This window comes from Megascapheus bottae, chromosome 15, assembly GCF_031878675.1.
Source record: "Megascapheus bottae isolate mThoBot1 chromosome 15, mThoBot2.hap1, whole genome shotgun sequence".
Lineage (NCBI taxonomy): Eukaryota > Metazoa > Chordata > Mammalia > Rodentia > Geomyidae > Megascapheus > Megascapheus bottae.
Window position 1 is genome coordinate 23,858,687 of NC_143523.1, and position 22,607 is coordinate 23,881,293.

General features: G+C 44.1%; 1 protein-coding gene across 1 annotated transcript in view; it reads left to right on the plus strand.

The window, feature by feature from the left end:
• Nucleotides 1–22,247, plus strand: part of Hpse2 (heparanase 2 (inactive)) — a 413,903-nt gene extending 391,656 nt beyond the window's left edge. Inside the window, exon 12 of the mRNA XM_090346101.1 lies at nucleotides 20,949–22,247. Coding sequence (XP_090202227.1) covers nucleotides 20,949–21,114 — 166 coding nt within the window. The 3' untranslated portion in view covers nucleotides 21,115–22,247. The remainder of the gene's footprint in view (nucleotides 1–20,948) is intronic.
• Nucleotides 22,248–22,607: the final 360 nt, after the last annotated feature.

Below are 22,607 nucleotides of genomic sequence, written 5' to 3' on the forward strand. Positions count from 1 at the left end.
CTAATTCAGTCTCAAGCTAAGTGGACTGAAGTAGAATGCAGTAGAGTGGAGTGAGGACACTTCAGATTCCCCTGGGGACACTGTCCACGCCCCTCTCTATCCCCAGGTTTAGATTCCACAATTGTAAAAGCAAGCAATGGGTCAAATATTTCTCAAGGAGAGAGTACTCTTGTAATTTGAGCACGACAGCTCTTCATTAGGTTAGGTGATCACATTGCAAGCTAGTTAGAAACTTTGGGACCTTGTTCACTAAATGCCAACAGATGCTCTTGTTCAGGGGACAACCAAGAATTTTGGCAGTTGAGCCCCTTGTCCACACTAGTTGCCAGTTTTGGTCATGTTGTGACTCTTATTTATTCTTCATCATCTAATCATTTCATGAGGAAGCACTGGAAGAAAGGATCAAAAGTTCAGGCATCAAGAGTCAGTTCTGAAGCCAAGTGCTGGTCACTCATGCCTAAATCCTAACGACTCAGAAGACTGAGATCTGAGGATCAACTCCAGCAGAAAGGTCTATGAGACTCCTATCTGCAATTAATCACCAAAAGTTAGAACTGGAGATATGGCTCAAATGGTAGAATACTAACCTTGAGTGAAAAAAGCTAAGTAAGAGCATGAAGCCCTAAATCTAAGCCCCCAAGACTGCCATTTAAAAAAAATAAGGGTGTGGGAGTGGGGGTTGGAGGCACAGTTCGGTTGGTAAAGCACTAGCCAGTAAACAAAAGTATCAGGTACCAAGTTCAAGTCTCAGTCTTGGAGCAAAAATGTTTAAAAAAAAAAAGGTGTCTGTTCTGCACCTTGGCTATATCCATTGCTTGATTTTGGCTTTTCCATCTAAACAATAGGATAGAGCTTGAACTTTGGAGACTCTGTAGCCCCTCCAAAAGTTGTGTGCAAGACTCTTTGATGTTCCCTCTGTATCTCTCTCAATCTCTTCTAGAGACTACTGGTAGTACTGATGTACCAACCAAAACCAGCTCTCAGCAACAGGGAGAAAGGCCTGGTCAAGGGCAAGGCCACCAGCTCCCCGAGCGAGGCCTCTCAGGAAGGGTAGGGGAGTCTCTGCAGACTGGGGGCGTTCCCATTCCATTTTTAATGTTTACCAAGTCTAACAAAGCTGTAAACTTGGAGCAGGTGGCTTGCACTCCCACAGCTGCCCACAAATATTTGTACTATAATTGTTCACTGTTTCATTGCAACCTTGGTGGCTTGCATTTGGCTCCCAACTGTATGTGCAATAGGGACAAAACCATCTGGGAAGTCACTTACCGCATCTCTTTAGCCCACCCTTTAGGTTTATATCCTAACATGCAGCTTCATGCTGCCTACATCCTTGGCTTCTACTGTTTCTCTCTTCCCAATCCTATCTGTATGGGCAGGACCCTTCTGAATATGTTGTCTGCTTTCTCTCTGCCTTCCCATCATTTGCAACTAACATGCTGAATTCCAAGCTTCCATTCAAGGCAGGAAGCCTAGTTCTAGTCCCAGCTTCACCACTAAATAATTGTACGGTCCAGGAAAATCCTATAATCCTAATCCCTTGGCCTCGGTTTCCGTATCTGCAGAATTCAAAAGCGGCTGTGCATTTGGTAAGATCCCTGGCAGCCCTAGGCTTTTCATCATGAGTCGGCTTTTCTGATAACCATGAGGGCATTTAAGTCTCCCAACACTATTCAATACTGATCTGCAAAGTCATTTTGAGAAAACAAAAACATCTACTCCTCAGCAGTGATGTGGCACGTTAAGATCCTCCGAATTCAAAGCTCTTTGAAGCTGAACCTGTCCAGTGTCAGTAGGATCATGAGACTAAGGGAGGGGACTAGTAAAATGCTTTAGTCCAATAGACCCAAGCAGTCAGTATGCACTCTGTACAAGAGAGATTGTGTGACTCCCCACCTAAATGCCTCAGTTTCCTCAGCAGATGAATTGAGGTCATGCATGTAAAATTTCTGATACATAGTGAATGCTCAATAAATGTCCCTTGTCCTCCTTTTCCTCGACTCAAAACATTAGCCAGTTGAAGAAGGGGGGTATCAGTTATTCTAAGAATGTTGTTTAAAAGACGATTTCACCTCAGATGTTCAAGATAAGGTATTTGTTAAGATTACAATAGATAGGCATTGTGGAGAATTAGACAAAAATAGAACTGTGACACAGGAGAAAATTGTAGTTAAAGGGCAAACATCCTTTTTGAGCTAGTTTCCCTACTAACCATAGCCCTCTAACTTCTTTATCCCAGACCTATTGTTTTCCTACCATATTATTTCCTTGCTACTCTCACCTGCCATACCACAGCCTTGTCTTACCAAGTGGCCTTGTCTTACCCCAGCGACCAAGTCTCACTGGCTATGGGTGAACTAGATAGATGTTGACCGTTTGCCTCCCTCCACTTCATCTTACCAATGCATTAGTGAAAGAAATGTTGTTAAGACTGTAGGAGAGGGACAAGAACGAAGAATCCTAAAGAAGGACTTTGGTTAAAAAACCCACTGAGATCAACTAGTACTACCTTGCAATCAGGAGACCATGTCGCTGGAGTCAGAGGGCTGGGTGTGAAGCCAGATGCTGCCATGTATCTGTGTGACCTAACCTCAGATTCTTTACCTGGAAAATGGGATTGTTGTGAGAATCAAGTTAGAATATGCAGATGAAACAAAGCCTTCTCCAAATAAAAAGCCCACATGCCCATGCATACACATATTTCACATACATGTCATATTAGACAATTTGGGATTGGAGGTAAAGACAACTAGAGTGCAGAACCTATCTGTGCCACTAATTTACTGTGAAGCATCAATCCCTAAATTCAGAGCTCCTCTTTTGTCCTATAAGCCACTCCTAAGGTATTACCTTTTCTGTTCTATATCCTTGTCCTTCTGACCCTATCCTATGCCATCTTGGACTATAAGGTGCCAGTGAGGGATTGTCAAGTTCACTTTAGAAACAATGCCATGTGCTCTTCCCACCAAATACATAGAACCAGAGCCCTTGGTGGATCTGGCTGAAGACTCCCAGGAAGCATGTGGCATCAGTGAAGCAGGGAAGGAAATTCTGAGAAGCCATTTCAGTATATGCTCTCTTTTTCTTTTTTTATAAGCCTCTTGGGCCAGATTCTGTGTTCCCTGCTACAAACCAAAGCCATATTAATTCAGAAGAGGAAGGAAAGTCTGGGGCAAGGAAGCATATAATTATTTCTGTCTGGAGGAAGAAGATATAAAACCAGCCCGTGCCACATTCAAGCTATCAGTTAGGCACAGCTCTATCTTGGGTTTCAGGACAAATGGCTGGGAACATGGATAATTCTCATTCTCATAGAATTGCCATCAAGGCTGGAGAATTAAAAGTTTGGGTATCTCCTCGTGACTCTGGAACCTATATGTCAGCTCTCACAAGGGAATCACCGAGGGTGCTACTAATCAGACTTTATCTGGGCATCTGGGTTCATGGTGAAGGTTCCTACTTTTCAATCTCATGGTAAACCAATCTTCACACACACACAAGTCTCAATTCCTTGTATAAGAGATTATAGGAATCATTGTAGAATGTCTTGTTCTAGGAACCAGAAAGAGATGGGTACCCTTTACTCTGTTGGGTAGAAGTTTTAGAAGCTGCATTGTCTGCAGTTGAAGGGTGTTCTGTATCTGGAATACATATTCTTCAAGAGATACCTAGAGGAAATGGAGAGATTTAGTTTAGAGAAGAAAACTAAGGTAACATGAGGACTTTCTTCAGCTATTCCTAGGACTACATCTAAGAGAGATCTCATCTAGAAGATTCAGAATAATGAGGGCAGGGAAGGAAGAGTTCAGTTTAAAAGAAGGTAGGTTTCACCTCAAAACAAGCTCATTTTCTTAAGGCTCACCTGGTCTGATGAGCACACTTTCTCATGGAGCTTGTTAATGAGAGGAGGGGCTGTGTTCCAGCCTCTGATCATTCCCTCAGTGGGATGTCAAGTAAAAGTTCCACTTGCCATCAGTCTCTGAAGTTCTATCTTTCCCTCCTGTTTCCCACTGCCCCCATGTCCCAGAGCCCATGGTCACCAGCAAAGTAGCTTCAAGCCACTAAAAGACCACATAAAGAGACGGTTATAAGAGCAAGTTGTAGTGATGCTGGCTAGTTTTTTTTCCAGAAAAAAAAATCTCCAGCTGTGGGCTCCTCCCTGTCCATGTTTTCTGGTTTCTTAGCTTTCTGGAAGACAGCCCAAGTCACACCAGGGTCAATGGCCCCATTCCGGATAAATCAGAGGCGAGAAGAAACTTGGGGGCAGGTGGCCCATGACCTCATGTGATCACAAGGAACATTTTCCTCTCGGAAACTGGTCCTACCTGATGTCTATCTCCTGTGTCTTTCCACAAACAGAAGCAACATGAAGTTGAGCTTTAAAAAAAAAAAAAAAGGCCAAGTTAAGGGCCTATCTGTACATGTAAAAGCAAAATCCTATGACAGGCCAGACCCTAAGATCCCTCCCCCCATGTCATCTTCATTTCTATTAAGAGGGAGAATAATCCAAAACTTAGAAAGGAAGGAAACAACTTTCATCTCACTGATTGTGCTAACATCCTGGCCTGAAGGACCTGGCAGATGCTAAGAATCCTGGGCTGGAATGACATTTTGAGGTGATCTGGTTCCAGCTCCTGCCCTCATTTAGCTTGTGACTAATCCATCTGGACCAGAGGATGGCCAGTGTTTAAAGACCTCCGGGAAAGAGTGGCCACTGTACGAACACTTAAGTTTAGGATAACACTGGGGCCAAGTCCCATGATTGAAATATCCATAATCTCACAAAACCTTCAGACCACCATAGAAGCACCTATTAAGAACTATTTCTCTCCCTGCACACACTCAATGCACCACTGTTAAAGAAACTGAGTCTTGGACCTATAAGTGACTTGTTGGAGGGTCATATTACCAGTAAGTGTTGAGTCCACAAGCAGCCTTATACCTAGTTTTCATGACTATTAATTGATGGTGCTACTGCCCATGATGGTGGGCTACTAAAAAGTCCAGTATAAAATCATAACTGCTGAGGGCAGAAAACATGGTGTGGACAACTGAACTCTGTCATGATACAGCCTGGGATCATTTCTTTCTTCAGCTCTCTATAGAAAGAACATGTTTGAACATGATTAGGTTACCCCACAGTTCTTTACTTTGGGCTAAGTCATCCTCAGTTCATTATGTTTTTCTTCACAAGTCCTGGCAATTTCAGACTGTCTTAAGACATTCTCTCTGAACTGCTTCTGAAACTCTCCACATATCACAGAATTCATAGGAAGAGCAAGTCCCTTACTTCTCTCAGCAAAATGGAAGGAATTCCCTTCTGCTTCCTCTATTCTTTTCCACAAAAAGATCAGGAATGACCAGCCCATTCCCATCAGGAATGATCAGTCCCATTTACAGTCTGTAAAAATTAATCTCCATAAATTATACTCCAACTCCATATACTTAGAAACTGCCAGTCCTCTCCATCTAACTTCTTTCTCTTCAGCCACCTAACTTTTGGTGACAGTTAATCTGGCTAGAAACTTAAAACGGTAGTCATCTGATGACTGTAGTTGTTCAGAAACTGAAAATTGTTTAATTTAAGGGACAATCTAAATTGCAGGCTCAATGTGGATGCTTCTGGTCAAAACATCCCTTGCTCTTCCTAAGAGGCCCTGTCACCATCTGGCTTGCAAGAGCTTATGACTATGAGAGTATTTAGGGGTAAATGTGGTGATGAGAGGACTCTGCATTCCCTGCCCTTAGAGACCTCATTTCTGTTGTCAGCCATCAGTATCTAACAGGAAGTAGTCTAGTGCTCTAATAGACAAGCAGACCATTTCCGCTTTGAGGCTTAGGTTCCACATTAATGTTTAATGATGTCTTGCATTCAGCCACCATGACTTTAGCTGAAAGACTCTCAAGGCCCCTAAGAATCCTATTACCTATTCTGAGGGCAGGGGGAAAATACATATTTTTTTCTTTCTTTTTCCACATGCTACTCATTTTTCCCATCTCTATGAGATATAACTTTTCCTTTGATTTTTCATACTCATTAAATTCTATATCAAAGAAAACTATTGGCATCTACCTTCAGGCTATTAGAGAGGTATAATCTGATGTTAACCAAACAGAATGATTCTGAAAATACTCAAGTAATTCCTTGGTGTTAAGAATTTAAAAATATCTTTGTGTCTCTGTTGGAATAGACTTTATTGTAAAAGTTCAGAGCTTGACAGTTGTGAAAAGTCCTGAGATCAAAACTTGCTATCACCTGACTCACCAGATCAAAGCATCCCTCACTAAGGGTTAGATCTAAATTATAAATATACATGAAAACCTATATGGGGTCATGTGCATGTACACACAAACATAGTGACTAAAATATGGTATGTATAGAGGAAGGTACATTGTAATTCTTTTGAACAACTAACTTATAGTTCAACAAAAGGAATACCAGTAAAGTAGAATATGTGTTGGGGTGGCAGGGGAATGCTAAAGGGAAAGGGAAAGACCAACAGAGAGAGGAAGAATGGAGAAATGCAGTCATAATATTCAGTGTACATATGTGAAGATAAAATCAGGTAAGTTGAAGGAATCTATAGGATTGGTAAAGATGAGAAGGAATGATGAAGAAAGAAGTGACCTTAACAAAGATGCCCAGTAATTCACAAACTGGCATGTTAAATTGAAACCCCTTTGTAGAACTACTTAAAGATAATTTAAAAAATAAAGTGGAGGGCCGGGAGTTTGGACTAGTGGTAGAGTGCTTGCCTAGCATGCACAAAGACCCTGGTTCGATTCCTTGGTACCACATACATAGAAAAAAGCCAGAAGTGGTGCTGAGGCTCAAGTGGTAGAGCTCTAGCCTTGAGAAAATCCAAGGACAGTGCTCAGGCCCTGAGCTCAAGCTCAGGACTGGCAAAAAAATAAAATAAAATGGAGTGGAAGGGAAAGGGAAGGGAAGGGTAATAAAGGAAAGGAATAAAAGGAAGAAATACTACATATACTTTGTGGATGCTGACAGACTTGGTAAGGAGGAGCATAATCAAGGGGTCATTAGGTCTTTTCTCCCAACGGACTCAAGACATCTGAGCATCTGAACTACACTTCTGATAACATTGGGAACTTGGGTTTTGTGAACTGTGGTTGACCAGAAGTACTCCCTGTTGGTTACTATTACCTTCACTTGTCTTGGAGCATTCTAATTAGTGTCTTTCTTAAAAATGAACCTCACTGTGAAAATTCTGTAGTTATTAAAAGATGACTTCTAAGAGGAGAATGTCAGAGGCTTCTTAGGAGTCAAGAAGTCTCTTCTATGAACATCCTTGCCAAAAAGCCTTTCAGCTTCTGTTGGGTGGGACAGCTTTGCCCCTGACTTGGCTCATGCTAGAACTGGACAGTTCTGATTGTACAAACGGTCCTTCTTGTATGTAGCCAAAGGATGTTCCCTTGACGTTTCTACCCTTGCTTTGGGAAAAAAAATTTGCTTTATAATCATTTTTTCAGTACATCTCCCCTTGAAGTTCTAATCCCTCCACCATTCCTCATACGGTCTAGTTTCCAACTCATTCCTGAGAGATTCCAGGTCACTGTGGAATCCACTTTCCAATTTGTTGACCTCAAATTGTATGATGTTGGGGGAGCAATGTAGGAAATGTGAATGTTTTATTATAATTCACCTCACTAACATAGTATGCTAACATGTTTATATCTTGGCTAACCATATAATGAAAACTGGTATTCTTATTTTAATTGAAATTCTTTGGGAATGAGACTGAAGCATCTGAGTATATGACTGTTGTATTGCTTTGGGGGATTTTCTTTTACTTGTTTTCCTATTGGAATGTTAGCCAGTTTTAGAAATGGTTTATAAATTTGATCACTAATATAAGACAATCTCTTCCTTTACTGTCTACCATTTTGAGATATTTTCGCTGGTTTGTTTGCTACTCTTGCAGCTATTTCATTATTAGAGAATTATCTTGACATGAAAAGTGCTCCCTTTTTAATAGTTCAATCTTTTGCTTTGTGGTTTCTTCTATTCCACTTCATAAATATATACATGTATATTTCTTTTATTATTATTATCATTATTATTATCTTCAAGTAGCTGTACAAAAGGGTTTCAGTTCAACATGCCAGTTTGTAAATACAACACACCTTAACCAATATCATTTCTCTTATCTTTCTCCCCCCAACATTTTTATCCCTGAAATCAGACAAATATGAATTTCTCTTTTTTTCTAGTTTCTTTTTTCATTATATTCATTTCTTTCTTTCTTATTCCTCTGGAGGTTGTTGGGATGGAGCCTAGGCCCTTGGGCAAAAGGCAAACCTTCTACCTCTGAGCCACATGCCCAGCCCTTGCTCTTTTCCTCAACCCATTTGGAGCAGTGGTGGGATGCTCATGTTTAGCATGTGTGAGAAATCTGTGAACCTATACAGATGTTGGCTTAAAAAAAATCAAGGGGGAAAAAGGATTCTGTTTTAAAAGCAAAACCTAGCATGGAGACCTCTTTTCTGTAAGAAAAGGTCCTGGTAGAGCAGACACAAACCCATCAGCTGCAGCCCTGTACAAAGGCCACCCAGAGCCCCTCCGGAGCAAGGCTGAGCTACAAGAGGTGCCTGGAACTGGGGAGATTTACGAGCTGGCTGTGAGTGAACAGGAAAGTGGTACTTACTCTAAACACTAACATTCAAGTTCACGTTCCAGTTCAGAAAGTCTGCGATAGACGCTGTAAGAAACAGGAATATAAACATATATGTTTTATAAATATATATATATGCTTATATTTGTATTCTGAGGTAGTCTGTAGGAAAGAAGAAAGGGGTAAATATAGAGAGAATGAACTAAAAAAAAAACAAACCTTCAAGCAGTACAAGAACTTAGAAATATTTAGATCCTGTTAACACTTGTGTTCATTTGATGGTACTCTACTGCTCACAAGAAGATAGCATCTGTAATAGCATTTATGATATTGTGTTACTAATATATATGCAGACATACATACCTGTGTATTTGTACAGACACATAATATAGGTATATATTGGCTATATATATATACATCTGTAGGTATAGACATGTTTATATAGGTATGTGCACAAACCTATACACACACACACACACACACACACACACGCACAGAATCCACTGAATAAACAAAACATTCTCAACCATTCTCCACCTACTGAGGCTCTATGCCTCAGTCCAGGACTTGGGTGAAATAATCCAAAGGACTTTCATGTTTTAGTATTTTCTTCTTGGTGTTAAGAATTTGCTGACCAGGCTAATGCTTTGCTTGACTGGCTGCTTCCTTCACCCCGGCACATGGACCCATTTGCCTCCCTGGTACCCATGGAGAAACATTTTCATCCTACCACATATGAGCAGGGGCTCCAGCCAGATCGTTCACTAAGTCAACTCCACAACAGCAACAAAAAGCCTTCGAAAATTTCACATTTTCTTCTGTGTGAAAGAAAAAAAAATGTGTCCTCCTGACATGGTGACTTCAAGAGTAAAAAAAGTAACTTTTCTTCTATAGAAATTCAGAACATAATGGTTAGGAAGTCATTTCATTCCTTTCCACCCCCAGCTGCAAACATATTTCCACTCCTTTTTCACCCAGGCTGTTCAACCTTGGCTGCACTTTGAATAATCTGGGAAGGCTTTAAAACCCCAATGCCCACACCACACCCCAGACCAATTAAAGCAAAATCTCTGGGCTAAGACCCAGACATCAGTGTTCCTTAAAGCTCCCCGGGTGATTGCAATATGTGGCCAAGGTTGAGAACCATTGTCCCCTCTATAAACTGCTGGAACAAGGTCCCAGATGATTCGCATCTTTGATTTCCTCCAGCTTAAATTCTTCATCCAAGCGCCATGCCATTTTGCCGAAGGTGTGAACACGCCAGGAACCCTTGGGAGTTTTCTATGGCTGAGTGGAAAGAGGAGGGCTGGCTCCCCAAAGGCTGTATTGTTTGTTTTGTTTTAATTCCCCGATTAGTAATGCACAGATCACTGTGCAGATTAGAGGATTATAAAATGCTTTTATATTTTATAGTGACTTGACATCTTAAACCAAAATGTTTAGAAATCCAAGGTTTTCACTGTTATGTTCTGAGAGTTTTCCATTTGTTCTCAGCTCCAGAATAGATTTCCCTCCAGCTCATTCTCAGCAGCTGGAAACTCTCAGCATAGCTGTCTATCCAGGCTGTAGGCTCCAGTCCCCAGCCCTCTTCACTTGGGGACCCTTTTTGCAGGCAGGTATTTCTACCTAGACACTAGTAAATGAGTTCTTTAGGGGATAGCTGACATGTTTCTCAACAGCGGATTCTACACTTAGGGGGGCAGGGAAGCCAAATATGCAGGCAGTTCCTGTAGACTGAGAAGCAATGGCTCTTGCCTTCTTTCTCCACACCTTCCAGAAGCGGTGGTTGGTGATGGGAAGAGATAAGAAGTAAAAAAATTCAGATCCAGATTACCCATCTGGCAAGGCCAGGGCCCTGGAACTTATGTTTCTCTGGCTGCCAGGCATCAGGAGGGCCAGGGCAGGAAGTGACTCATACCAGATAAAGGGGCCTGGACCACAAAACTATGGGCTGCCAAACCATCCCTTTCCTAGACCACCCCCTTCACTGCTTATCGCTACAAGAACGATTCTGACACTGTACATCTTTACCCTTTGACATCTGTGAACCTTGGAGTGGAACTGGGGATACCTGGGCATCTTATTTTTCACCTTAGAGGATAACTCGAAGCACCTGCTGTTTATAGGGGACACTTTATCAAAAGCCAATAAAGTTGAGGAATTTATCTCCTTTGTTTTAACAGATTTCAATCAGTACCTAGGGAGCCATGACCATGGCTAAGTTCAGAATGGGCCTTAGGGACAATCTCCCAAACTCACATATGAAAAACCTCTCTGAGCAATGCACACACACGCGCGCGCGCGCACACACACACACACACACACACACACTCCTCTCCTTCTCTCCTACCTGACTCTCTCCACCCCACCTATAAAAGCAACACTTCATACCCCATACTGCCTCCTCCAGTTCCACTCAAGTAGGGCCGAAGAGACCTGGTCCCTATGTACAGAGCAGGTATTAAGATAAAACAGACGCTAGGAGGACTGGGGAGGAGCCTGGGCGTGTGAGGAAGGGAGATACTGTTGTCTGATTTGGGAATTCTGGAAATTCTCAGAGCTGAGAGGGCCACCAAACAGAGCTGTGAGACCAAAGGACAAGTTTAATAGCTTAGAGGGACCAAAGTTCAAGACTCATTTTATCTTGGGAAATGACAAAGTCATCTCACAGGCCTGGAATATAGGCTGCTTTGTACAGTGAGGAAATATGCTGGGGCCAGATCACAGAAAGCCTTGAAATCTAAATTGGATTTTCCCTCTTTTGTGTGTGTGTGGGAGGGTGGGTATGGATGTGGGGGGGGGAGTGTGTGTGTGTGTGGGGGGGGGGGTTGTTATGGTGTGTTTGGCCATATATTCGCATATTTTTAGAGTTTTCAGTCTTACAGGGGATGGACTATGCCTGTTAAAATTGAATTTATACAACACAAGAGATGGGATATGAATATTGCCCCCCTTAAATCCCATTTGTGAACTTCGCCATCATGGCACTATTTCCCCATGGGAAGAGGCCACAGTTAACCACATGGTAAATTCTCCTGAGTTTTATAGTTGGCTCCTATTGTGTCCTGTGGTTTGAGTGTGCTATGCTCATGATATGGCACTTTGGGATGGTTACAGGAACGATTTTTTTCCCCTCAAACTCCCCAGATGAGTTTCTCATCTGTTGGAAGTTAACAGTATCCGTATCCATTCAGGTTGTTTAATGAACCTCCCATCGTGTCCTCTGAGTGTGCTAAATTATTTAGGCCATTAGAAGCATATAGCAGAATTCCCATTATGCCTTGGACTATTACAACTCAAATTGTGACCCAAACCTAACTCTACACTGGAAATGCTTATGTCCCTAACAACACGCCCATAAAACCCCGGCTCTGTGTGGAACAGAATCCTAGTGTGTCTCCCTCAGCCTTTCAGTCTCTCCTTAGAGAGCAGAAGGAAGAGGAAATGATCGTATCAGCCTGGAGCACAGGCGCTTCCTACTTCCTCCTGGAGAGGTAAAAGGAACAGGAAGCTTTCTTTCCCTCTTTCCTCTTTTACAGTGTGCAAGTGTCCACCCTCACTAGAACTCTTAGATGTCAGTGGGAGTGAAACCCAAGTAGTCATGCAACTACTGTCCTGGGCAACAAGGCACTGAGCCCAAGTATTTAATTTTCTTGAAAATGGAGAAAAATAATAATGAAAACAAGCCACCCCGGCAGACAAAAATTATTTAAGTCTCTCCACTAGTCAATAGGGACTCTGCTAAAAGGAGGTACAGGTAATGTGCCCCCTCCCTCCCCCCCCCCCCCCCCCCCCGCCCCACACACACACCTTCCAGTTGGGCTAGGAGATCCCATGGAAGAAGCTACCCTGGGGCCTGATGCAAAGACCAAGTTTTTGGAGAGCCTCTCAAACAGTTTCCCAATTAGGGTCAAAAGCGCAGCGTGAAAAGCTTCAGGATTCAATTGAAAGAAAACAACCTTGCCATGACCTTGAGGAGAAAGGGTACAGGGGCCTGAGGCTCTGCCCCAGCCCCCTGTGGTACCCAAGACAGCCCTGGGCGGCCCTCCCCCTCCTGGTGGCAGCTGCTCTGGCAGTTTGAGCTCAGCTTCCCCTCTAAGCTGCCCCAGAGGCGCAGCAAGATGGGGGGGGGGGGCCTAGCCCCTCTGTCCTGAAACCTGGCGGGAGGGGGCCGTGGAGAGGGCGCCCCAAGGGCTAACCTGGGGCTGAGGTGGAACAGGACGGGGCAGATGCACATACCTGCTTCCCAGCTCAGCCCGGGGGAGGGGGAAGGCGGGGAGAGGCTTCGGGCCCCACAAAGCACAAACAGGTGCGGCAATGAGGGACCCCAGACGCGAGCGGGGGGGGGGGGGGAAGCCTGGGGGCCGAGGGGGAGGATCTCGCAGATGCTTCCCACCCCCCACCCCCGCTCAGTAGTGGACAAGCCGGCCAGCACCCCTGCAGCGAGTGCAGCGGGCTTCCGGGACTGGAGGGCAGCGTGGAGACCCCTGAAAGCCTAGGGGTTTTTCCTGGGAGCCCCGGGAAGTCTGGCTCTCCTGGAACCCATGCGTAGGACAAGAGTGACCTCTAGTGGCGTCCCGGATCGCGCGGGGAAGTAGGGCGGGAGCGAGCAGGGAGAGAGCTGGGAGGGTGGGTACCCAGCGGGTACCTGGGTACGCGCGCGCACTGGCACAGAAGCGCAGGACTCGTCCTGCAGTCCGCTTCCCACCCTCCGTCCTCCACACCCCCACCCCCCTCCCCGGCCTCATCTCACAATCCAGCAGCAGACAAAGATTTGCGGATAGTGTGTTTGATCTGCACATTTAAAGTGCAATTCAGATTAAAATCAGGTTCTGCCCACGTATTTATACTTGTCTCATGTTTTTATACTTGTCTTTTATTGGCTACCTGCTTTGTGAGTAGGCGCCTAAATGGTAAGGCGTGCTCTCCTAGGTCATGGAGAGACTTGGCAAATGTCACCAGTGGTTCAGTGGTACATGATCTGAGTAATCTGGCAACAGTTTGGAAGTCAGAAGCAGGCAGGCAAAGGAAGCTGGGGTGCAGGGAGGCAGAGTCTGGGAAATATTCTAGGAAGGACCCTGAGATTCAGACAGGTTGTGAGCCTAGAATTGGCAGAGTGGGATGAAAAGGTATTGGAATAGGTAGATGCTACTAGGACTCTCTAGGGGCTGGAAAAGTCCATTCTTTTTTAAGAGTCTGCCCATAGGAACCTCGGACAGGGTTCTCAGAGCAGCCCAAAGTCACTGAACAATTTAACCTGGGTCATTCTAAATTTGATGTTAAACTTTGCCTTAAGCTTGCTGATCAGGACAGGCAACCTGGCTGAAAATTAGTCAATCCAAAAGGGATCTTAGAGTTCATCTGGTCCATTACCTCTTTTCCCTTTTACAGGCATTGAAACCCTAGAATCTGAGTAGGCAAATAAGTTCTCTAAATGGATGGGGCAAAACTAGACTGAACCAAATACCAGCTCCCAGGCTGTTCCAATTAAAATGCACATACATGCCCTCAAAAAAATCTCCCCATAGGCCAGCAAATCAACTTCAAGATTGGGAAAGGTCAGGTTCATCAGACTTGCAGAACAGTTAAACCCTTGCTTAAGTACCCATGGCTAGCAAGGCCCATGAGAGGACATGGAGAGCAGAGAGTATAGACAAGTAAGGGGAGGGGTCCTGACCCAGCCAAGTGGCTCCCGTAGAGATCTGGGCAGCAGAGGGCTTGACTCCAGATGGACACACCAAATCCCATTTCAAATAACCTCTAACTTTAAGAAAACAAGTTTAGAAATTAGAAAGTAATTCGAACTTTGGAAAAACAAGTTGGTGATCAATTGCAGTTGTCCTAATATTTGGATAATTTAAATACCCTCAGCAGTTCAGCCAAGCGACAGAATGAAGAGAAATAATCCAATCACCACTGGGATCACTGAGCATTTGGTTTAAAGAGTTGTAAGTTCCCGCATAAGATGAAAATGTGATAAGAAAGATTTTCAAAGGAAGAAATGTGATCTTGGTGAGCTGCACCTGGAGCCAGACAGGAAATGGTAGAAAGGTGATCAGCAGGACAGTATTTGAGACCCAGCTTAGCCACTTAGAGCTACATGACCTTGCCTGGACCACTTAACCTCCCTGACCTTGTCTCAATAATGAAGTTACACAAATAATAACACTGCCTTGCATATCTCTCTGGGCTCTTTAGCGATTACTGTGGCCTGGGACGCAGATAGGGCTGGGTTAGGGGCAGTAGTACTTATTTCAGCCCTCTACTCACTGGCTATGTGAGGGGAGAGGGCTTTAGACCCATCTTGACTTGGGTATGCATATGCTAACACCTCGTCTGTAGAAAGGGAACTAAGAAGCACAAATCCTGCTGCAAAAGCAAGGACTTTAAACCAGTAATGTGCAAATCATTTGTGAACTTACAATATGTACTTAAGTATATATAATTGAAAGATTATTGCCATATCAAATATGGTGGACTTCACTGGATAACCAGCTAAATATGAAAAAGAAAGAATAGCAGCAGGCAGAAGTGAATGAGGTAATAAAGTACCCTTTCCATCCTTAAAATGAAGGAATTATTTGTAGATAAGGACAGCTGAGGACCTCAAGTCTCACTAAACGTAACTCACAAAATTAACTCCTGTTAGCTTAGCTAAATCTGGTCCTATAGATCTTTTTTTTTTTAGGAACTAAAAAGAAAACCATAGCAGTGATCAATGGCCTGGTGTCAGATTGGGATACGGTATCTAGTGAATGACTTGGAAGAGTGGTGATCATTCAGATCCTATCTAACCTTTCTATCTAATAGCCAAAGTAATTGGCATGTTAATGGAATATAAAGACACTCCATGAATCTCCCCCAGCCTTTCCAGAATGGGAGAGGGAAATACTCGCCCAGGAAGCCCAGAAATAATGCAGAAAGCCTTAAAAGGCTGTTCACTGATTCAGAATATATTGAATTCCCCATTCTGTATCTTTGAGTACTGAGAATTCAATGAGGGACTGAGCAAATAAGACAGAGACAAGTTCTAAGTTTGGGGGTCATGACAAGTGGGACTCCTGGTCCAGCCCATTTAGGTGAGAGCAGGCAGAACCCGAGTAGTCTCTTCAGGGGTCCATTACAGCTGGTCTGATGGAGGAGGCTGGCTGCCTCTCTGAGTGGAGCGAGAACCTCCCCAAATGACTCAGAAGCAAAACTGGATGCCATTGGTTCTGTGGGGCAAGGATGCCAGCCTCCTCAAGTAGGAGGACTCCTCTGAAGTGCCAGCAAATGGCATGACCTTCCCACATCAGAGTAATTGTCTCTTTTCAAAAGTGCATAATAACTCCTTTCTTCCAACCAAAAAAGAATCTATTGATAAGCTCATGACAGTTTTAAATGAATTTGTGTCTCATTCGTTCCAAGTGTCCACTGACATTTTTGCTAGGAAAAAAGAATTTTTACTATGCTTTCAAATGATCTTGTGTATTTTAATCCCCACCAGATGTATATATTTCACATTTTTTTCATTTCAAAAAAATATTTACCCTATCTATGTGAAAGATCTTTATGAGTTTTTTTGAAATAACATTTGTAGAATGAGCTGGGGGTAGAAGTCAGTGGAATACTTGAGGACTTGAGTTTGATCCTAAGAATTAAAAGGAAGAGATGGGGAGGAAGAAAATGGAGGGGTGGAGGGGGCAGAAGGAGAGAGGAAAGGGAGGAAATATAAAAATAGAATCAAAAGGCCGGAAGTAGTGTTGAGGCTCAAATGGTAGAGTTCTAGCCTTGATAAAAATCCAAGGATAGCGCTCAGACCCTGAGCTTAAGCCCAGGACTGGCAAAAATAAATAAATAAATAAATAGAATCAAAGTATTAGCAAGGCATATGCTTGACAAGGACCAAGAATATGCAAATCAGGGAAGATCACAGTTCCATGCCATAAACACCCCTCTCAATCAATTGCTGGATGCATGTGACATGTGCCATAGCTACATGGGAAGCATATATAAGCAGAACATAGTCTGGGTTAACCTGAGTATATAGGTGAGTAATGAAGACAAAATTGGGGGGGGTACTGGGGAGGGCTGGGGATATGATGCCTAGCAAGCTCAAGCTCATCATAAGTTCAACTCCCATTACCACAAACAAACATTTAAAATAGTAATCAGTACTGGTCAATAGCTCAAGCCTGTAATTCTAGCTACTCAGGAAAAAAAAAAACAAGTTTTATATCCTGGAACAGGTTTATATATGTGAGTATTGAAAAGTTCCTTGCAATCGCTCTCAAAGTTTGTGGTCCTCAGTGTGGGGTTGGGGTCCCAGAGGACCTGGGGGGGGAAATCTGAGGCTAGTGGGGGACATTGAAAGGGGTGAGGAGTTGCTAGGGTGTTTGAAGCAGTGTCAGGTCATTGTTAGCAAAGCCGCAAGCTGGCGGGGGGGGGGGGGTGTCTGAATTACAGCTTAACAGACAGGAAGAGCATGGAACAGAACTGATAAATAGTGAATGAGGGTTGATTTAACTGAATGACCCTAGACATGGCAATAGGAAAAGGCTCAAAAGGCCCCTAGCTTTCTAGCTTGGGTGCCTGGGCTGCTGAAAAACTGTAGCCACTGGATGTCTCTATGGTCTCCAAGAATGAGTGCACAGAGAAAGAAGGAAAAGAGTCAAAGATTCATTGAGGCAACGAGGTGGCAAGACAGAATAAGATAAGCAGAGCTCCCACTAGAGGGGAAGGTCCCACAGGAGAGTATCATCTGGGGTGGATTGTGTAGAGGTTAACAAGGTCTCCCCAGAGATTATCAGACAGCCTGCAGGCCCTATCATTCTGCAGAGCCATTCAGCTGCTCCAAGAACCTCTATGGACTCTCCATGCAGTCACATCACTTCTCTGACAAGATTCCTGTTCCAGTACAAACCTGGGTCCCATCAGTGCACTGTGCACAAGCTGTGAGTCTTCCAGGAGCAGTGAGCTACGATGTGATGTTTCCAGGGCTACTGCTACTCATGGCCATGCTGGGGCGTGCAGCTTCTCTATGGGAGAACAGAGTTTTGCCTTGAGATTGCTCTCAACTGGATAAGTGGCAGTGTCATCATGGATTGTATGTGGTGTGTGTGTGTGTGTGTGTGTGTGTGTGTGTGTGTGTGTGTGTATGTGTGTGTGTGTAGGCTCGGGGCCTGGGCACTGGCTCTGAGCTTCTTTTGCTCAAGGCTCACATTCTACTACTCAACTATAGTTCTGCTTCTAGCTTTTTTGATAGTTTAGTGGAAATAAGAGTCTCACAGACTTTGCTACCCAGGCTGACTTCAAACTATGATCCTCAGACTTTAGCCTCCTGAGCAGCTAGGATTATAGGCATGAGCCATCAACTCGGGGCCCAACACAGATTTCTTTTGAAAAAGCAGAGATAAGGGCTGGGAGTTTGGCCTAGTGGTAGAGTGCTTTCCCAGCATGCACAAAGACCCAGGTTCAATTCCTCGGTACCACATACTTAGAAAAAAGCCGGAAGTGGTACTGAGGCTCAAGTGGTAGAGCTCTAGCCTTGAGAAAGTCCAAGGACAGTGCTCAGGCCCTGAGCTCAAACCCACGACTGGCGAAAATAAATAAATAAATATATAAAAAGCAGAGATAACCACGTGGTTGGAGAAGAAATTCTGATAGGGCTGCTAAATGGAACTGTGTAAGTCCAGAAGAATCGGGCTAGAGCTGGGCTCTAGGAAGCATGGATCTGTGGGTAAGAATTAGGTGTGGGGGTGGGTCACAGTACCCAAGGAGGAGTAGGAGTGAGAAGAAAATCCAATGGCAAAGCATGGGGGAACTTCCATCTCTGAGAGTCAGGTGGGGGTGACTGATCCTCTCTCAACAGGAAACCACAGGCAGAAATGGAGGTCAGCCTGGGAAGAGAGCAGTCATGGGGAAAGTAGGGGTGGGGGGAGAGGTCTGCAGAAGGCAGTCATGAATGCAGCAGCTCCACAGAGCAATCACAACTGATAAGGATCCCAAAATATATCTGTCCACAAGGACCATAGAAAAGAATAACAAAACCCCATCCCTTGCTTACCTAGTTCTTCAAGCTTAGAAAGCATTGTCGTATTTTTAGCGCATCTCATTCACACTGTAGCTCATGTAACCTTCTTACAGATGCTAAAGCTGCAAGGCCACAGGGTTAAGGGATTTGCTAAAGCCATAAAGCAAAGCAAGTTAGAGTTTGAGATTACAGCTCAGGATATTGACAGTGCTTCCTGGATCCTTACCCCAGTTAGCATTCTAACCAACCAATGAGGACATCCAGATGGGACCTGTTCCAGGATAGCTGTTCGTTATTAACAAGTTTTCAAAAGGGTTACTCATTACACCTTGTTTTGTGCTTTCTAGAATCAAAAGATGTCAGCACTCTGGGACCATCTGAATCTAAAACCCATTGCCTAATTCCTTCCACCAAACTCTGTATATAACAGATACAATTGAAGGTTGGCAAGCAGAGGTATTATATAAATTTGAGTATGTTCTGGAAAGGTTAATTGGTACCACTGAACTTTATATTTGACTCTGCTTATGTGTGGTTGTTGGATTCTTGCATCACCTGAAACAAAATAATGAAAATACATTGTGAAGACACAACCTGTCTGGGATTGTTTAACAACTGAGCCCTTCCCACTTCCCTTATGTCCCACCCCAAGAAGCTGACTGTCTCCCCAGGGAGGCAGCAAAGATTCCTGACATATGAAAGCCAAAGCTCCTTGCATATTAGATGAGGTCAATGCTCAGGTTGCAATTCTCCCATTTGCTCCCATACCATCCAGATGCAGGCCTGGCTATGGATCTAGGAGTTCCCTGCTTGTTCATTCATTTCTCAATCATTTTTAACAAGAGCCCATCAGATCTGGACCCAGCCCAAGCTTATCCATGTGGGACCAAGCCTGGAGCTCTTCTCTGCCTAGCTGTCCTTTGGGAACCATTCAAAACACACAGTTGTCTCTGGGAATTCACCACTCTGTTGGGTATGGGCATGACTTCCCCTCCCCCACCCCCAGAGCACAGAAGGAACAGCAAACTAAAGCCTCCATTTCCTTCTATATGCCATTTTTCTCTCCTTACAGCTCAAAGGTGACGCAAAGCCCAAAGACAGTCAAGCCTAATTTTCTAAAGTGGAACCTATAACCTTATTTCCAGCTGGTGGCTTGATTTGGACCCTTTCTACTTGCTCATAGAACTGGGAATAGCTGGGAAGTCTGAAGTCAGTACCAGACGCAATGGTGGAGGACATTTTCCTCCCATCTCGACTTGGATATGCTGTTTCTCTTTTCTCTCTTAGCTTGCTATGGATATTATCCTCCTTCTCTGGCTCCACAAAAAGATTGGAAGCAAGCAGAGGAGGTGGACTCTGATCACAAATACCAACTTATCACCCTCTTTGTTATGTTGGGAAAGTGGAAAAACACTTGTTAAAAATTAAGTATGAAACGCATTCTTAGATTTGAAAAGTCAGGAGTTGTTAGCCGTGTCTCAGTCCCCCTTCAGAATAACCTTAGACAATTTACATGAGGCCAGATCTCTCATTGATCAAATCTGTTCGGAAAGGATAAAGTGAATAGAGGTTTCTGAAATCCTGGAAAGCCTGATTCACTGGGAAAACTCTGTTGAGGCAGTGAGTTCTACTTCAGCTGCAAGTATGACATTACAACATCATGAAAAATGTCCTGCTTCCATATCAGAGTCCCTTCACTGGCCTACACTATGCAGATGTGGAAACAGAGTCCCTAGATTGGAATCCTAGCTTCCAAACCTTAGAAAAATCACTTAGCTGCTCAAAGTAAACACAGGGAGAGTGGTAGTTCCTTATCTTAGAAGTTTGTCAGGATGTTGGACGAATTCTGACAGTAAAGCAGATGAGGCAGCATCTGGAAAGAGCCAGGGGCAATAAATGCTGCTTGAGCCAAGCCATTAGTGGTCCGTTCAAGTGCCTAGCTACTCAGGAAGCTGATTTCTGAGGAGCAGAGTTCAAAGCTAGCCTGGACTGAAAAATTCTTGAGATTCTTCCTCCAATTAATCATCAAAAAAGCCATTAATGGAACTGTTTCAAGTTGGTAGAATTCTAGTCTTAAGAAAAAAAAAGAGAGAAAGCATGAGGTCCTGAGTTCAAGTCCCAGTTTCACTGTGCATAGATAGGCAGATAGGCAGATAGTAGATGATAAATGATTGAATACTGGTTGGACATTTATCATACAGACTAGACTGAGAGATAAGCTGGGGTGGACCAACTTGTCATGTTGCCTGGATAAAAGGATAACGAGTCCTGTACTGCTTATTCTTTTCTTCTCTCCATTATAGGTCAGTGCAGCTGAATGGCCAGCCCTTAGTGATGGTGGATGATGGGACCCTCCCAGAACTGAAACCCCGCCCCCTGCGGGCTGGCCGGACATTGGTCATCCCTCCAGTCACCATGGGTTTTTATGTGGTCAAGAATGTCAATGCTCTGGCCTGCCGGTACCGATAAACCACCTTCCACTCACAAGCTCCTGGTGGGCCTGCTGGACTGCCTTCTACTCCTCCACCCTCGTAGTACCCTGACTTTTCAGACATCTTAGTAGCCAGCCTCTGCCTCCCCATACTGCTGGAGTCAACTTAGACTCACCCTCCAAGAGGCTAAATGTCATAGAGTGAGCTTAGCCTAGGTAGATCCCTAAGGAAAATAGAGACACCACCCATGCCTATATAAGGACAAAAGTCAATGTCGAGAGCTGTATGTGTCCATTCAGATGCACCATGAAAAACAGACAGCACACAAATGCTTCCAAAAAAGAAACAAAGAAACCTCACATGCTCCTGGTCACACAAGATTGTGTACAACTCCACACTCCAAACCCTAACTTGCTGCTGCTCATAGCAGAAGAGGAGGAAGAAAAACCCAGGAGGAACTGCAAGAACTGAATCCAATTCCAACTCCCTCTCCCTTGTCTTGTTTCCTGCTGCTGCCCTGGGTTTCCTAATACCTCTCTTCCCATAGGGGAGCAAATGGGTGAGTTGGCTGTGGCCTGCTGCGTGAGCCGTTTATGTAATTTCCTGGCTGATGTATGTACAAGGGCTTGCATCTGGGTCTCTGGCAGTAGCATCCATCACTGGCTATTCCTCTGGGAAGCGGGTACTTCAAAAGCAGAATTACAATCATACTCCAGGTTTTGCAAGAAGGCTCTATTCCTCTGTGAATCCGGACTCCCCCAGGCTTGGAATGGGAGTCAGGTAACAGTATACATTAGAAGGGAGAATAATGTATTAGGCACCTCAAAAAGCAATCAGAATCCTTCACGTTGCCAGGAAGGAAAGAGTTGTAGTATAAAGAAAAAGCACACAAGAACATCAAATGCATACACATTCTCTGTCTTTGACTCTGTTTCTCTCGTGTGCTGTCTCTGTCTCTCTGTCTCTGTCTGTCTGTCTGTCTATCTGTCTCTCTCTCTCTCTCTCTCTCTCTCTCTCTCTCTCTCTCTCTCACACACACACACACACACACACACACACACACACACACACACACAGAGGCAAATTAGACCTGCCCTCCCCATTGAGAGAATATGGAGGGCCTGAGAAGATAAGCTTTTAGTTGTTAGGCTAACTCAGAGTCATTGTGAAGGCGTCTATCAGAGGTCATCACTGTAAAACACATGGAATCTAGCCTTTCTGCCTCTTCCCACATAGCTACGTTCCTGAGCAGAAATCCAATGGAGGCATTAAAGATAACCAGCTCCTTCCTATGGCAGACCAGCTCACTTTAACACAGAGCGTAGCTCTCAGTTAGCCCCACTGGGGGAGGACTTAGAATTTGGAGACTTTGATGGCAAAACTGCAGAACAGTAGAAGGAAAGCATCTGAGTTCGGCGGGTGTGATCACCTGACAGCAAGCCTGATTTAAGTCTCCTGAGGAAGTCCATGGTGTGACTCCAGAGTGTGTGGATCTTTGCAAACAAGCACAGCTGCAGTGACATTCTTTTC